The following is a 17,460-nucleotide window of genomic DNA, read 5'->3' as shown; positions in this document are numbered from 1 at the left end:
GGCGCGTTGTGTCAACTGCGGCCGCTCGTTGCGATCGCGTTCCTCTCATGTCAGTTCGTGCTTTACCGTTGCGAAACTTCGCATGGTTCTGCCAGATTTCGAGTGGCTCAGTACAAGCTAACAGATAGATGGCACAGCCAGTTAGTTAATCAAAATAAACCGCCGCAACACCTTCGTTACATGGAGGCCTCAAATACACGCACTTCAATGGAGGCGGTGCTGAGGAATTGAGAAACTTCGTAATACCGAGGAATTCGCTATATATATATGGAGGTTCGTTACATCCTGGTTTAACTGTGTACAGGTCCATATTATACGCAAGTTTTACGGTATTCTAGGGTTGAATGTGCTGCATTGCGGTGTGCAACTCGCCACAGTAAGTAGCGCCCTGCTGGCTCTAGACTGAGTAAAGCAGAAATTTAGGCAAGTTGGTACGTATCCATTTTGAAACAGCGCAACAAAGACGGGACGTGGAAACTGAGGTGTAAAGACAAACATGCGCTGACTAACAACTGGGTTTATTGAAAAAAACACAAAATATATACAGAGTTAGGAAAGATTAATCGCCACCATAGTGCAAGAAATGAAAATAAAAATAAAAATAAAAGGCCGGCAGTGGTTCCATATGCGCACAGCATGTCCCATGGGCTCAAAAAAGTGGCAGGCAGATATGGCGTTGACGTCGTATTTTCTGCCCCGAAGAAATTAGGCAGAATGTGTAGACAGGTAAGGCAGAGGCAGGAGGGAAACAAAAGGGCTTGTCAGGTGCGCCTTGTTTCCCCTTATGTACCTTGCGAGGTAAGGGTAGTATACCAAATTCCCTTCTCGTGTGGCGCCACATATATTGGCCAAACAGGAAGATGCATCAACAAGCGACTCATGGAACATGAGAACACCAGAAAAAAAGACCCCCTGTCACACGTGGCGGTCCACTGCAGAAGGTGCAAATGCAAACACGAAAAAGAGTACGAAAAAAGAAAAACAGAAGGAGACCCTCTCACTAAAGGTGCATTCCGTTGCAAGAAATGCAAATGTACCCCCGACTATAAGAACACCAATATCGTGTTTCGCCATTGTGATAAGATGACGCGAGAAGTGTTTGAAGCTTTTCTTATACGTGAGGAAGGCGCAACGTGCATTAGTTGCCCTTCGGTCGCCCTTTCCGAAGGGGAGATTGGATATCTGGCGTCACATGTGGCATGAGTTGACTATGGTGGCGATTAATCTTTCCTAACTCTGTATATATTTTGTGTGTTTTTTTCAATAAACCCAGTTGTTAGTCAGCGCATGTTTGTCTTTACACCTCAGTTTCCACGTCCCGTCTTTGTTGCGCTGTTTCAAAATGGCTCTAGACTGCATTCGTCAGAGTCGGGCAGTGGAGCTTCCGTGACACTGTCAGCTGCCTGTGTCATTGTTTGCTTTTGATTGGAACGTGCAAAAGTGTTACCATAGTGGTCACATTAGCGAATATCTAGGTTCTTTGCTAGCTTACTAGATGTCTGGCTGGTCTGATGACTGTTGCTACAGTATTGCACTTTTCAGTGTGGATTCCACCAATAAATGGCTCTTTTAGGTCTAGGTTTAGGTGGGTTGTCCCAAAGCGACTTAGGCTACGGTGGATGCCGTAGGGAAGGTCTCTGGAAATTTCGACCACCTGGGGTTCCTTAGTGTGCACTGACATCGCACAGTACACGGGCCTTGACCGCTGCGGCCGGAATCGAACCCGCATCTTTCGGGTCAGCAGCTGAGCGCCATAACCACTGAGCCACTGCTACGGCCTAAAAATGACTCTTTTGCTGCCAAACAAACATGAGTATAGCCAGAAAGTGCCATTGAATCAGTTTTACTAAGGATGAAAGTTGGACAGACTTGTCCTTTCATGTTCCTTTAACTTGCCTTCATTTGTTTGTTCTACCAGGTGACAAGCGCTTCGAGTTCCTCCTGCCCGACCACGAATACCACCAGTACTACCTGCACAAGAAGCAGACTTACCTCAACGAGCGCGCCCAGCAGGCCAAGGGTGCTGCGGCAGAGGCAGCAGCTCCAGAGGCTGTGCCAGCTGCGGAGGAGAGGGAGCCTTCTCCCGCCGCCACTGAAGCCACGGCCAAAGCCACTCCTGAAACTGTTGCCACCGAGGCGCCAGCCGAGGAGAGCTACGACATTGTGGGCCCCAAGCTGGAGAACGGCCTGAGTGTCATGGAGGATAGCATCTTGGCCTCCCGGTCCAACTCGCCCTTCTCGAACATTGACAGCAATGACACAAACTCTCAGCCGGGGCTGGCAGCGCCCACTGATAAACCACAGAACAAAGGTCGGTGGCATTTGGGAGTTTCTCTGCTTGAATTTTTGGTTGACAGAGCTTCTGAATGCTCGAATGATGCTGCTGCTGCTGCTGCTGCAGCAGCAGCTGTTAAATGAAGCCCAGCCTCTTTTACTTGCATGGTCCACAGCTTGAATAGTGATAAGCACCTTGAAAAATCTCCTTGCAAGAGCTTGCAGTGCGTGGTTCTTGTTAAGGGGGGACACGGCTCTTTGAGGCCGAAAATTGGCCAAAAAATCTGATTTTTGATGTTTTCATTTTCGCGATCCTGAGGTAATCGCGCAGCTATCTACGAATTTTCGTTGAAAAATACCGCCCAATTCATGTGATAGTGTTCCAAAGACGTGAAACCTCACACACGACCCTTTAAATTGAGGTCTAATCACAGCGAACTTTGATCACTCACAGTTCGAGAAATACACCTTCTGCCGCCACAATTTTTGTTTTGTTTGAAAGGTCGCAATTCAGGCCATTGCCATATTCCGGTTGGCAACCATGAGCAAGCCCTGGAAGTGGTAAACAAACAAAATTGTGCAAACTGTGCACTGCTATTGTTTTCCAAATCACGTGACCAAAATGACGAATTTTGGTTGTCTGCCATTTTCAGTTGGCCGCGCTGTCCCACTGCCGTGATGAAGTGAGGTTCATCGGTCGCTTAGTGCGAAATATTTCCATTTGTGCAAGTCTTGGGCCTAAAGCACTAAAAAGGAGTGAAAGGTAGAGATATGAAGCACGCAGGGAATGCTGCATCGTCACATCCTGGTGTCTACAACCAGTGATGATGCTTCTCGATGGCCAGATAGCATCGTGCTTAGCGCGACAGCGAGGAGTGAACACATATCCTGAGAGAGCGAAAGGTAGAGGTTCGAAGCGCGTTTGGGTACGCTGCATTGTCGCATCCCGTTATCTACACAATCATTGATGAAGCCGACGCTTGGCGGTGGCCCGACAGCGCCGTCACCAGCGCTGCTTAGCACGACAGGGCAATTCCTGCCTTGTACAGACAGCGTAATCGTGACTGCAGATGAAGAAGCGATACGTAAGCCGTTTTCGTTGATAGCCAGCAATGGTGGGATAGAGCTTTCCGGTAAAGCTGGTGGCACGGCGCCAACAGCAGTCGCAAAACGGCGTCCTGCAATGTGCGGAATTGGAAATCTTGACGAAATAAACTTGCTTTTGAATGTTTTGTGGTGCAAGATGAGCAAAAGAGCACGTATTGTTCGTTAGGGGCTGACTGCGATCACAGCGCCGGTGTGAGATACAGTTGCGCACTGTAACTTCGGGGAGGTCGCAGTGCAAAGGCACTCATCTCTGGTTCTAGCCTCCAGACCGTACCATCTGTTCACTGGCAATTTCCTTGTTGCAAGCGTAATTATCTCGACGTGAAATGGTGCTTCTTTATCAGAAACCAGCCAGAACTCACTTCAGTGATTATTAGTTAGCTTTGGTGCCACAAAAGTATACCGAAAACGTTTCTCCCCGATTTCTCAAAATTGCATTTTGGCACATGCAGAATTTTGGAGGAGCAATATCCCTAGTTCTATATGAGCAGTTACTACACTTTTTTTTGTGCTAGGAAGATAAAGTTGTGCAATGATGCTAACCACTGCTTCCTTAGGAAAATTTTCAAAATAAATACTTTGTCTCGGTCATCCAAATGAGCTTTTTCTCTGTCAAGTTTGGCCAGCTGTAACTTTTGTCCAAGTCATCCTAGAATGCTCAGTTGCGCCTTTTTGCACTCCTTGGTGACTCTAGAATACTTATAAATAGAAATCTTCTCCACGAGATCTTATGTTTATTAACCAAGCTTCCTCTAAACGAAATACATACTTTCCATGATAAATCTAGAATTGTCTGCTGCAGGAGCAAACCGTTTGCAGTCAGCGCATGAAAATACCGTCTGCAACCAGTGCATGAAAATACCGTTTGTAATCAGCGCACGAAAATACACAAACAGTGAAATTTTGGTGTAAATCTGTCTATAAATAAAGAAAATACAGTTGAAACTCGCTCCACTGAAACTGATGGGGCACGTGAAAAATTTTATTGAGGCGAAAACAGCCCAAAAACACTGTCAGGTTGGACAGCATAGTCCCACAAGATCATCAGGATCGTTGACAGCATGCTCTGTGAGATGCCGAAGTCCGCTGCAACATCTCCTTTTTTCCTGCCGCTGGATGCCGCACTGATAATTCATGCCTTCTTTTCAAGAGAAAGGAACTTCCGCTACCTAGACAAAGTTGCCATGCTCGTGTCGATTGCAGCGCACATGCGCGAGTGAAAAAAGCTAGGCAAACGCGCTGCTGCTGTTGCCAGGCTGCTGCATTCTTTGGCGACAGATTGGTTGCGGCTCTGGCTTGGAAGAAAACGGGAGCTTGCTCCCGCGCCTTGTCACAAGGCAGCGAGCCTGATTGTCATCACCACCAAGCGATGGTGGTCTTCATGTGCATTTGAATGAGTGGATCAATTGGTTCCAGCGAAAGTTCAGTGAAACAAAGCAGCGTGGACCTACGGAAGTTTACAGATGGGTGGCGATATGCATGTTTTATTGTAAGATAGATTTTTAAATCAAGCTTCGCATATCAAAAATTTCGTTGAAGTGGAAACGCGTCCCAAAAATGGTTTGTTGTGATGGGAAATTTGTTCCATTACTTTCTATGGCGAGCTGACGGGGAATTGTAAATATTTCGTTGAAGCGACGTTCGTCGTAGCGGGGTTCGACTGTAGTTCTAAGAGGGGTGTCCTCCCTTAACATTAAGCCATCATGACTCATTTGGTGAGTAAGTTTACCTCACCTTTGCCACCTTTCTTTTTGTATAACAATGGCAATAGGCACCGTATCTGTTTTAATGTAACGCAAGTTTTTTTTTTTAACCAAAAATAGAACTCTGAAGTCACCTCTCCCGTTATAATCAGGTACCGTATTTACTTGATTCTAAGCACCCCCTTTTTTTCACGATCGCGATGCCCAAAGTGAGAGGGGGTGCTTAGATTCGAAAAATCTAGACCCCCCCCCCCGGGCCCCTCTTTTCGCGGCGAAATCTCGATGAAACGGGCGCGAGAAAAAACATTTTATTTAGGAAACATTCAAAAGAAAAATAGCTGCAGACAGTGAACGCACCGCTATCTGCTACTCTTCACTCTCACTGCCACTCGAGTCCGTCGCACCGCTCGAGCAGCCGCTCTCAGTATCTCAGAGCAGGTCGTCTTCTGTTCCGTCGAAGTTATTTGTAATGGAACACTTCTTAAATGATTTCACCACAACATCAACTTGCACCCGCTTCCACGCCTCCGAAATCCACCTTGCGATGGTTGACGGGGGTGCTTTCTGCAGCTTTCCCGTCGGCGTTTTCTTCCGGTCGGGGTTCCGCACCCATTCTTCATACTCCTGCCGAAGATTAGCTTTAAAGGGCTTGTTTACCGATACGTCGAGAGGTTGCAGCACTGGCGTCATGCCGCCTGGAATAACAACCAGGTCGCAATTGCTGTTTTGGAGCTTTGTTTTTACCTGGGGGGTGAGGTGACCACGAAACGCGTCCAACAGAAGCATTGACCGTGTGCCTGCAGATGCGCCGAGCAATGCTCCCGGGCGCTGCTGCCACACGACTCGAATCCAGTCGGACATCAGTTCTGCTGTCATCCACCCTTTCTCTTGGGTTCGTACGATGACATCTTTAGGAAAAAGCTCATTCTTCGGCAGGCTTTTTCTTTTCAAGATGATATACGGCGGCAGTTTGTGGCCGTCGGCTGTTACGCATAGCATAACAGTGACACGTTGCTTCTCGTAACCTGTCGTCTTCACTTTTACTTCTCGGGCTCCTACTTCATTAACTGTGCACGCCCTCGGCATGTCAAAGTACACCGGCGTCTCGTCAGCGTTGCCGATCTGGCCGAGCTCGTAGCTGTGTTGCCTGCGGAGATTAATCACATACCGCTGAAAGGCAATAAGTTTTTCTTCGAAATCGGACGGCAGCTTCTGGCATATTGTTGTCCGACGCCTCAACGAAAATCCATTTCTTTTCATCATGCGCTCCACCCAGCCCCGGCTTGCACGAAACACCGTGCGGGGAATCTTCATTCGTGTTGCTATTTCCATCGCTCTGAGCTGAATTGCATCAGCAGTGACAGCAAAGCCTCTGCATCGCTGGCTGCGAACAAACTCGCAGACTTCTTCTTCAATTTGCGGATGTCGGCCCTTGCGCGGTCCCGTGAACTTCTTGCGTGTCGCGGCGCCTTTGAAAATCTGGTCCCGCTGTTTTCTCCACCTGATGACGCACGCCCGGTCCATGCCGAATTCCGCAGCGGCACTGTGGTTGCCATTATCTTCGGCAAACTCGATCACAGTTCGCTTGAACTTCAAGCTGTAGGCAGCCCTCTTTGCACTCATATCGACTTGCGTTAGGCACGTTAGGCGTTAGGGCTATCAAGCAACTGACACTAGACAAAGCAAGGCGCGCCCGCGATGCCCGCGAAACCTGCCGAGCGCCACCGATACCAGGCCCATGTGACAACAGGCTGACAGACCCGACACTACTCAAAAATAAATAAATAAATAAATAAATAAATAAATAAATAAATAAATAAATAAATACTACTACTGACAGAATTATCGCGGTTGCTTTCGGCTGGTTTTTGGTTATTTTTTGCGTTCTGTGCCGCCTCTGTCCTCGCTTCGGCGAGCGCGGCCGCGGCCTCGCCCGCTTATCTGTTTTTTCAGCAGCGTCCGCTCCGGCGGACTCATGATGCGGGTCTTATCTTTTCTCTTTATCTTTCCTCTGATCTTTTAACTCTCCTCTATCTGCACGTGGCCGCGGTGGTGGCTTGGCTCGAGCCAGTAGGCAGGCCCGTGCAATTTCCTTTTCATCCTTCTCTCAGTCACAACAACAACAACGCGCAGGCCGCGCCTCCTCGGGACTGCACAGGCTCGACGAAAGAGAGAGCAAGTGCACTTGGCGGCCTCGGCAACGCTCTCTTCCGCGCAAAAAGGGGGGTGCTTAGATTCGCATGCAAAGTTTTTCAGAAATTTTTTTCCGAAAATAGGGGGGGGTGCTTAGATTCGGGGGGTGCTTAGAATCGCGAAAATACAATAGAACTCAGAAGTCGCCTCTCCCGTTATAATCAGGTATTATGTAGCGACGAAGGCACGGCACCCCGTATTTACTAACATATTGGCTGATGCATCATGCAGGCCAGCCCCTAACTTCAGGAAATGGAAAAAGGAAATTAGAATACCATACTGGTCAACCAAACAAGTGCCGAGTGGCAAATATTTAACTAAGGCGATTGATTAGACTTTTCAGTGACTTTGAACTTGCTTGCTGCCACGCAATGATCTGACGGCTCCATGTGTAAGACGACGATTCGTTTCAGTGCTGCCTGGAGCAGTTATCAATGTTCAGGAGGCATGACTTGCTGCTTGACTGGGAGAAGTTTTGTTTTTACAACGAGGCCTCTGAAGCGCATGATCAACACGGTGGGACTCTGGTTATCTTTGTATTGGTCTTATAAGCTTTTTCACAGCTATCTTGAAAACGAAGGGGTGCGTGAAACTTTCCTGCAGTAACGGGGATAGCAACTGCCACACTGTGTTAAGGCTTGAAGGTGGTCTTTCTAAGAAGATGAGCCATAAGAAAACCATTTCAAGTCAGTACTTTTGGTAGTAAGCTTTGTTTGTAAACTTTCCATACATTGCAGCCTCAAAATAGACAAACATTGCTAAGTTTTTCGCCAAATAAATTTACTGCCGCTCAAAAAGGTATTTTTTTCCGGTTCCTTGGTCCTGAATTCATAAGTGATGTTTTACAGTATAGCCCGCAGTCACCTTGGATGCAATTGTTGCATGCCTAGCAGGCATACCTATTGCCATGCTGACTGAAGACAACATTGCTAGCATCTAGTCTGCTTCCGATGTGTTCTAGCACTGCTGTGGGCAGCATACATGTTGTCATGTGGGGAAGAAATCCAATATGGGTGCTCGCAATAATGACTGCTCCAAGAAAATGGCTGAAACTTCACATCCTTTCCTGTCCTTTTCAACAGTGTTCTCCCAACATAGCCCTAAATATGAGCACCGATCACCCCGAACGCAGTCAGATATGTGTAGACGAACTGAATATGTCAGCCTTGTCAACGTGCACCCATTTCTGCCGTGGTCCACATAGACTTGAGCGCCTAGAAAACGGGTCTTGGAAGGAATAACGTCATAGAGAGCAAGGAAAGGCTTATTTTAAATATTTAGCGCCATTTTCAAGGTGCCAAACCTGATATAGGTCATGGCAAAAGCAGGCACTCAGTGGTGATTCGATTGGGAATGCCTGTGGAAATACAGTCATGAAGAAAGACAGAAGAAGTGCGAGGGAGGTGGGGGGACTGGCAGCGTAGCCCGTTGCGAGGCCGCCGCCGACGGCCACAAGGTAGCAGCGGTGACAGTGGCGAAACGCGTATTCATATCTGCGGCGTGTTCGGGGCACTTACAAGAGGATGTTGATGACAGCAAAATCAAAACTCCCCGTTGTCCACGAGGTGGTTGGCGCGATAGGCGTGCTGGTGCGGCTCTCGAGCTCGCAACATAAGACGCACATAACGCCGTTGCTGCTGGCGAAGAAAGGGCACAAGGAACACTTTAATCGCAAACAAAGGCCTTTCCTGTGAGTTATCTGCAGCGTGGTTTTTAGCGTTTTCTGAGCATGCTAGGTGGCGATTATCGATGTTGCGAAATCTCACTACTACAAAGTAAACTGCCAATTTTGCTGACTTCGTTAAATCGAGGTTTAACTGTATGCATGATCATTTTAATCTATCGAATGGAATTGGTGTGGAGATGCGGTTTACTTGGCATGAAATAATGGGGGCTCTTTTGATGTTCATTGTATATAGCATTTTAGGAAAATTTTGCTTCGTAAAAATGATGATGATGATGGATTTTTATGGCGCAAGAGCATCTGTAGCCAAAGAGCGCCATGGCACAAGGTATTTTCGATTACTCAAGGTGGGGTCAAAGACCCATTTCCCAAGCATTTCACTCTAAAGAAGCTGAGCACCAGACCAGGGGAAAACTTGTACCCAATGTATCACCGGTGGGTACCCGGCGGTACTGGGGATCGAACCCCGCACCTCCCGCATGCGATGCGGATGCTCAACCACTTGGCCACCGCTGTGGTTGCTTCGTAAAAATGAGGCATCAGATACATAAGCTTCCATGGGAACTTCCGAGGAGAATTGCTATTACTTTTGTTACACATATTATTTCGCTATACAGTCAACGACCGATTTTTCGGACCCTCTAGGGAACGTAAAAACGTCCGAAAATTCAGGCAGTCCGAAAAACTGAATGCATGCAAAAAAAATGCACCTTTTTTCTTTTTTCCTCGGATCTAGAGGGTAAAGGGTGAAGTACCGGGTTTCCGAAACCCTGCCAAAGCATCAGTGAAGTGGCTATAAAAAGAGACGTTCAAAAATGCAGTCGACTGCTGGTTTATTATGTACATGTGTACTGTCAGGGCAGCCGGTGTTATTGCTGCAGTGGCTTGAAGAACTTGTTTATTGTCGTTTGGGTGGCGTTCCGCTTGCATGCGATCATATTTTCCTCAATCTGAGCAAGGGTCGTGCCAGCACTGTACACCGATGACAGCGTCCACAGTGCTCGCGTCAACTCGGCGCTCGTAGGCGGTGCAGGCATTGGCTCCTCCTCATTTTCAACATCGGAGTCATCCGAGTTCCCCACAACCTGACGGACTATTTCCTCGTCAGTCAGTTCTGCGCAGAAGTCGAGCCCGTTGTCAGCGTCAACAAACTGCTCAAAAGTTATTTCTGTGGGTATGGAAACCCCAGCAGAGCGGAGGTCATTGATCACGTCGTCCAAGGGTGGATTCACGTCGTCCATGGGCGGGCTTACGTCGTCCATGGGCGGGCACACTTCAATCGCTTTGTTGATTTCAGGAATGTCTGCTGCCTCTGTGGCAAGTACGAAGCCTGCGTGGCGAAAACAATTGCGAATAGTGTCTTGCCTCACTGCCTTCCATGCGTCAGCAAGCATTCCAACAGCAGACCGAAGGTCAATGTTGTAATCTTTGCCGTTTTCCGCACACAGCACCCTGCGGTGTAGTACCCGTGAACGGTACAAAAGCTTTAAATTGCGGATGACGCCTTGGTCCATCGGTTGGAGGACTGCAGTCGTGTTGGGTGGCATGAATTCCAGCTGGACAGCCTTCAAGTTTTTAATGTGTCCATGAGCGGCGCAGTTGTCAATGAAGAGCACGACACGTCTGTTCTGAAGTTCAAACTTCCTGTCCAACCTGCGGACGTAACTTTCGAACAACTGCTGAGTCACCCATGCCTTTCTGTTGGCTTCGTACAACACTGGCAGCTTTGCCCCTTTAAAACACCTCGGGTTCTTTGACTTCCCGATTACTAACAAGGGAAGCTTCTCGCTGCCAGACATGTTGCTGCCGACGAGAACGGTCAGCCGTTCTTTACTATGCCTGCCACCGTGGCATGGGTCACCAGCAAAAGCCAGTGTTCTTTCTGGCAACAACTTAAAAAACAAACCAGTTGCGTCGCAGTTGAAAACGTTGTCAGCTGAGAACTGCTGCAACAAAGACTGAAGTTTTCCGTTGCGGTACTGCTCAATAACTGCGACGGCGCCGTCGCCGCTCTCACCGCACATCGTCTTGAACTAGAGGTCATTCCGATGTTTAAAGTTCCTCAACCATCCATCACTAAATTTAAAATCCTCGATGTCCATTTGAACCGCGAGAGTTTCCGCTTTTTCTTTCAAGATGCAGCCCGAGACCGGCAACCTCTTTGATATCATCGAATTAAGCCACACGACGAGAGCTTCCTCGAGCTTTGGATGGACACCCTGGCTTGAATTCTTTTTTTGGGCACCAGACGGTTTTTCAGCCGCTTCCAAGATCTTGCCCTTGTTCTTGAGGAAATCCGATACTGTTTGCTTTGAAATACCGAACTCCTTGCCCACGTCAGCCTGCGATCGGCCGCTCACGACTTGTTTAATAATGGCGGCTTTCTTCTCCATCGTTAATCGACGGTACTGTTTTCCGCGCTTCGATGCCATCGGCGAGGACGACGAAGACGGAGGGGGGGCCATCGCAGGCGAGCGAAATCCTCAAGTTGCAAACAGTGCAGTTCGCTGATGAGCGTTGAAGCAGCTAGGCCTAGCGTCGCAGAGCGCACTTGACACAACCAAGGAGGGACACAACAGCACAACCACGCACCACACACCACGCTAGCCAAAATGTGGCCTGCGCAAACGAACGAAATGGCGCCGCGGCGCCTCCGGAAACTCCGCCGGAGGCAGAAGTGCGGCATTGAACATAGCCAGCGTGGCCAGACCAAATCGCTGTGTGACGGCTAGATTCGGCTAGTTGTGGTTCAGAGCGGTGATATGCTTCGGCTGCAAGTCGATTTCCTTCGCAAGAGTGCTGCGCAAGAAGCCAAATGACCTTCCGTCGCGTCAAACAGTCCAGAAAATTGGACAGTGGAGGGTTCGAGCGTCCGAAACTTCAGATGTCCTTATACATTGATTCTATGGGGCTCGTGGCGGTGCCGCGAAGGCGTCCGAAATATCAGGCATGTCCGAAAATTCAGTCGTTGACTGTAAACCGTTTAATTATAGCGAGATTGGGCTGTACATAGTCATCTGGACAGTTGCAAATTAGAAATATGTTGTGGGACGTGGCTGTTAACATGCTTGCTTACCATGCTTGTATATTTTGCTGCTCCTGATTGCTGTAGGTCCCGTAAGCTTCACCCTCAAGCTCAAAGACGCTGACGGAAAGGAAAAGAAGAGGGTGCCGCTCGATGACGACATGTCGGACTCTGAGGGATCGCCTTCAACTACTGCACCCACTGTACCAACAGTGCCAGCTGAAGAACCAGCGAAGATAAGTGGCAAGGATAAGAGCAGCAAGGAAAAACAGTCGGGTAAGTGCGACCTTCCTGAGAAGCCACAGGTGGCATTTCCAAGTCAAAGGAAAGTTTACTTTTAGTACTTAGCTGTGCTAACAGCAACTATTCTCTTACTCTAACTGTCACTGTTCGTTGATTTGCACTACACTGCACCCTCTAGTGAGCCACAAATTATGCACTGCTGCATTTCATCAATCTTTGCTTAATCGTGGCCGTGTCAAAATCTACTTCCAACATCTTCGCTCATTTGGCTGTTTACCTGCTCGTAAAAAATAATTTTTGCTAAGCTGTGGGCTGAGAAAGCTGAAAGTGACTTTTAATTATATCAAGTATGAATTGGTGTGCAGATAAACCTCGATATAATGAACTTCAGTATAGCGAGATCCTCGATCTAATGAACGACATTGCTACTCAGATTGGCAGCGCTTCCGGATTGTGTTCGTAGCTGATGGGAGAGACGATGCCACTCAGTAATAGCTTTTTCTTTGGCTCCGTTTTACGCATTTGAGTTGACTGCTGGACACATTTTACCAGTTTGCACCGTCGTGCTTCGTCAGTCTTGATTAGTGCTCCGGGTCCGGTAAGTGTTCGGCACTCATTCATGGCTACATTCAAGATGGCTGTCATTCTTTACGCCGAAGAAACAAACAGTTGCGCACTGAGCCGCAAGTTTGACATTTGGGAATGGTGATGCTGGTGTGGCAGCTGCAGCGAGGCAAAATTTTCAGCTGTTCCACGTGATGTAACGGTGCAGTTGATTGCGAAGTGCGAAATTTCGCTCGACAACGATGTTAGAATGACGTGCTGTGGGACCACGGCAACAGTGACAACGGCAGCACTAGTGAGGATGATAGCGCATGCGTGGATGAGTGGTCCAGTGACTAACACATTTTTGTTGCGGAATGCTCATGAGCACGGCCTTCATTCTTTTTCTTTCTTTTTTTCCTGCGGTATGAGGGGTTCTGCTTACAATCGTTTAGATACAGTAATACTGCTTACCATTTGCTCTTGTCATGAAACCTGGAAGAGCTCTTTAGCAAATGATGCCGCTAGGTGACATGATGTGCTGCATCATAGATTGAGCTGTCTTCAACATTCTTTTTTTTTTTCACAGAGGGCCTGCTGTCAAATGACCGCCTATCGCCAGCTCGTCAGCTGCAGCTCGAGCGCAAGAAACGCCTTGCCAAGTTCCTGAGTATGATCAAGGACACGCAGGGTGCTGCTGGTTCTGCTGTGTCTTCTGGACAGCGGGGAGATGGTGCCAAGGCATCCAGCGGGACATGCACGCCAAAGGAACCAGCTAACAGGTCGCCCTTTTTTTCTCCCTTCGTTTTCGTTGTTGCATGGGCCCCTCTGCAGAGTTTTGCAAGGCTTTGCGCTGCAGTATACTTGTTCTGACTCTATTTTTATGGCCTCTCAGTTGTGGGTGAATGCTTACAAGCTGCAGTTGTAATAAGGTGTGAAACAATGTGGTGCTTGTAAAGCATCTGGTCACTTGGCAGAGGTTGTTTGTATGGCAAAATATGCCTTCACTTGAAATTGATTATGGCTTCTCACCCTACTCCTTACATATTTGCGGTTGAATTCGCTACAACGAAATTCACGAGACCTGCAAGAAATTTCGCTAAAGCAGGAACTTCGTTGTCATGAAATCAGTGGGGTTGTGCAATTATTCTAATGTTTCGAATCTCGAATATTCAGTCTTCGAAGCAAACAGTAATAAAGCATAACCCCGCTATAGTAAACTCGGATATAGTAAAAACTTGGCTATGCTCATTGCATGCCCATGCCATGCGTCACAAAACATCTTTGAAAAGTTGGAGCAGCCAAATTTCAGGCACGTCGTCCAAAATATCGCTTTCGAGATGCATGTGAGGCCGACTTAACACACAGTGACAGAAGAGCACACGCGTCTAGCCATTTCATCAGTGCCGAAATGCCTATTGGCTGCACAGTCGGAGTATTAATTCTCGCCAGACGAAGTAGGGGCAATTTTAAAACTTGTAAAGAAAAGGAATATAAATAATTTTGAATGCCATTTGGTGCATTTTCGTGCCTTTATTATGCAAATGTAATGTATTCTTTGTGCGAGGTTTCCTATCATGCAATGCCCGGATTTTAGGACGGTTTCGCATGGTCCCCTGAAAGTCACATAATAGAGGTTCTACTGTGTTCACTTCATATTCACTTCTGAGAATTCACTATTTATATGTACCTAGAAACCAGCGTTGAATAGGGCCAGATTAGAATAGGTAGTTGAGAAACAACATTTATTTCCAAACCCAGGCAGCTTTGGCAGCTTTCACGAAGAAATTGCATCATTTGAAAGCACAGCATTGGATCCAACTGTCTTGGAAAAGCTGCTGACCACGGAGGCACTTGATGACTCAGTGAGGGTGGTAGGCTACTAGTCGATGCAGACCATAACTCGCTGTTCAGGAGGCAGCATCATGACGATCAAAACTGCAAATTATGCTATGTTTTGGTCAAAATGTTTGTGAGATTCCTGACATTCTGCTGTGTACCACCTTGCAGCATGTACAGTAAAATTTTGTTGATATGTTTTTTAAAAATTTGCAGAAAAAACGCATTACCAGGGAAAACGTATGACCCGAACTGCCTAATTTTGAAAAATGTAACTGTTGATTGAGGTGCAAAGGTACTTATTGACAGTGTCGCTTCATAAAAATTTCGATTAGAGTTTCTTGGCACGAGATCTAAACAGATCCTTTTCTAGTGCTCGCAGAATTTGTTCCATGTTGGCGCTGTCTTAAAACTTGGAAGGAACTTCATAAGCGTCTCCCCTCTTCACGTCGTGTCCCCGCAAAAACGGGTTTCTCCAATACTAAAGTGCTTTTTTGTTGGTGGTGGTGCTTTGCCTCGTTGCACCTAGGCGCTGAGGAGAAGCCAGTATGGTGGGTGACCGCTGCTGAATTCCAGCTTTCCACGTCACGTGCAGGTTCGGCCCACTTGTTTGCTTGCACGTGTGCTTGATCAATAAATGCACTATACGACCACAGTGGATAGTAGCCAGGAAATCATGTTATCTAGGGATGTATTAAGCGGGAGAAGTATTTTTAACTCCATGGGATATTTTTAATGCCTGCGATTTTGAGCGTACAATCGTATGAACCGGGAACATAGTTTTGCTGTGTATATGGGAACATTTCTCTCTTGTCATGCACTTACATACGGATGCAAGAATAATTTAATGTGCATTCCAGGCTTCTTCCTGATAGTCAGCGAGCTCCGGCCGACTCACTCCCTGGTTCCCCGACAAACATCACACGGGAGCGCAGTGGCGACCGTGTCACACCACCAGACAGCGCTTCACAGCGACACAAATCACACAAGTCCTCGTCCAAGTCTCGGCACCAGTCACGGTCCCCGGCTAGCAGTAGGCATCGTCACCGGCATCACCACCACCACGGAAGGGAGGACCCTGCTCGATCACGGTCACAAGAAAGGCACCATCGCAAGCATCATCGGTCACCACAGCGTGAAATTTTAAAAAGGTAGGGCAAGAAACTTGAAGGCAAGACATGGAACAGTGCAGTGTCAGAAGCTTACCGTTGCTCTTTTTTGCATTACTATGCCAGTAGTGCGAGCAATTTTGCGTTGTTTTGCGGTCGCTGCACAACTGATTATTGGGCTTACGTTGCTTCATATCGTTTTTTGGTTATTTAGCGTACCAGCAGAAATTAACTTGAAAAACAGATGATATATTTTGCCAAATACCTTCCAAAAACTATTTCAGCGTAGCATTTTCTTTTTTAATGTTTCTTGTCCCACTTTCTGCTTTCAGGCCATACAGCAAAAGCCCATCGCCTATGAAGAGGTCCAAAACCAGAAGATCACGGTCAAAAAGCCCAGGAAGAAGAAAGTAGTCAATCATTAGCTATTTTGTACAGTAGTTTCACAGTTGTAAATATACCTTTGTATGCCACCATAACGTCCAGAGGATTGTTTCATTTCTTCATGTGATACTTTGCAGTGATAGCTCAGGGCAAGTGTAGCAAAGTGTTGCAGATTGATGAGGTTGGCGGGTGGTCTGAACAAAGCTTTTATCCAGCCGTTTTATACTGAAAATCCTTGCTTGCTGGCTTAAGTTGTTCTGAACCTGTTAAATTTGCCAGCAGAAACTCAACTGCTTACCTGCAGCCTAAGCCTAAATCATATTATCTTTTAGCCTGGTATATTTGAGTACTGTGAAGCAGTTGCTCAAATTTAAACATTGTCATCTACGGGCATAATGTATTTAGGGCACCACAAACAGACAAGTTGCATTAAGTCTAATTCGACTTTCCGATCATTTCAAATTAACACTGCAATCCTGTGAAGCACCCATGTTTGAAAGTAGATCACCCGATAATTTGAATGCGCGTACTAGGCTGCACAGCTACCGTATTTACTCGAATGTAATGCGACTGGGAATGTAACGCGAGGGGTGACTTTACGTGCTGCCCAGCAGGAAAAAATAAAACCACAAATGTGACACAAGGCTTAAGGATGCAAAACAAAGTACCTGTAATAGACATCGTGGCCAACATGTTTATTCATCTTCCTCGCTTTCGGAGTCCTCCTTTTCGCTATCGAAGTCTCTCGGTAACTTCTGCTGTATTGATGTTGTTCGCCGCAGAGAGAATCCATTCTTCTTCATGAACGTTTGGGCCCAACCACGAGATTCTCTGAACTTCTCCTCTCCCGAGCAACGTCTAACTTTCCAACGGATCAGCTCGGCACTGACCCCCATGACACGATTGCGCTGCTTGATAAAGTTTGCCACTTTTTTCTCAGACTCGACATCCTGGCCGTGGCGAGGCCTACGAAATTCTTTGCGGTCGGGCTCACATTTAAAAAGCCCCTCCTGCTGCAGCCGCCATTCGCGGATGGTTGACTCGTTGAGGTAAAGTCTTCGAGCTACCGCAGAATTCCGGACCTCTTCAGCTAACAGGATCGATTTTGTCTTAAAATGAGTGTCGTACTGAGCACGACGCATTGCCATCATGTGCACTGAATCAATACAGCGCGAGCGACGCCACAAGAACACGACGCGATGACACGTTGAGCGCGAGGTCGCAACGAACACAAAAAAATGACAGAGAACAACGCTTTGACTTTGGATGGATGAGGATTTGGCTTCCAGGGTACCCATGCTGCCAGCATAAGATCGCAAAACTGCGGGAACCAAAACCAAGCAGATTGCTTTGAAA

The 17,460-nt window shown here is 47.3% G+C and overlaps 1 protein-coding gene across 3 annotated transcripts in view; it reads left to right on the top strand.

Moving 5' to 3' along the window:
- su(w[a]) (suppressor of white-apricot) overlaps positions 1-16,205 on the top strand; it is a 45,534-nt gene extending 29,329 nt beyond the window's left edge. For all 3 annotated transcript variants that reach the window (XM_077632219.1, XM_077632221.1, XM_077632220.1), the window contains exons 9-13: positions 1,919-2,311; positions 12,074-12,262; positions 13,362-13,554; positions 15,472-15,762; positions 16,053-16,205. In XM_077632219.1, coding sequence (XP_077488345.1) covers positions 1,919-2,311; positions 12,074-12,262; positions 13,362-13,554; positions 15,472-15,762; positions 16,053-16,134 — 1,148 coding nt within the window. In that variant the 3' untranslated portion in view covers positions 16,135-16,205. The remainder of the gene's footprint in view (positions 1-1,918; positions 2,312-12,073; positions 12,263-13,361; positions 13,555-15,471; positions 15,763-16,052) is intronic.
- The last annotated feature ends 1,255 nt before the right edge of the window (positions 16,206-17,460 follow it).

The sequence above is a fragment of the Amblyomma americanum genome, chromosome 7 (assembly GCF_052857255.1).
Source record: "Amblyomma americanum isolate KBUSLIRL-KWMA chromosome 7, ASM5285725v1, whole genome shotgun sequence".
Taxonomy (NCBI): domain Eukaryota; kingdom Metazoa; phylum Arthropoda; class Arachnida; order Ixodida; family Ixodidae; genus Amblyomma; species Amblyomma americanum.
Note: the sequence above shows the minus strand (reverse complement) of the source record. Positions and strands in the feature narration are given on the sequence as shown.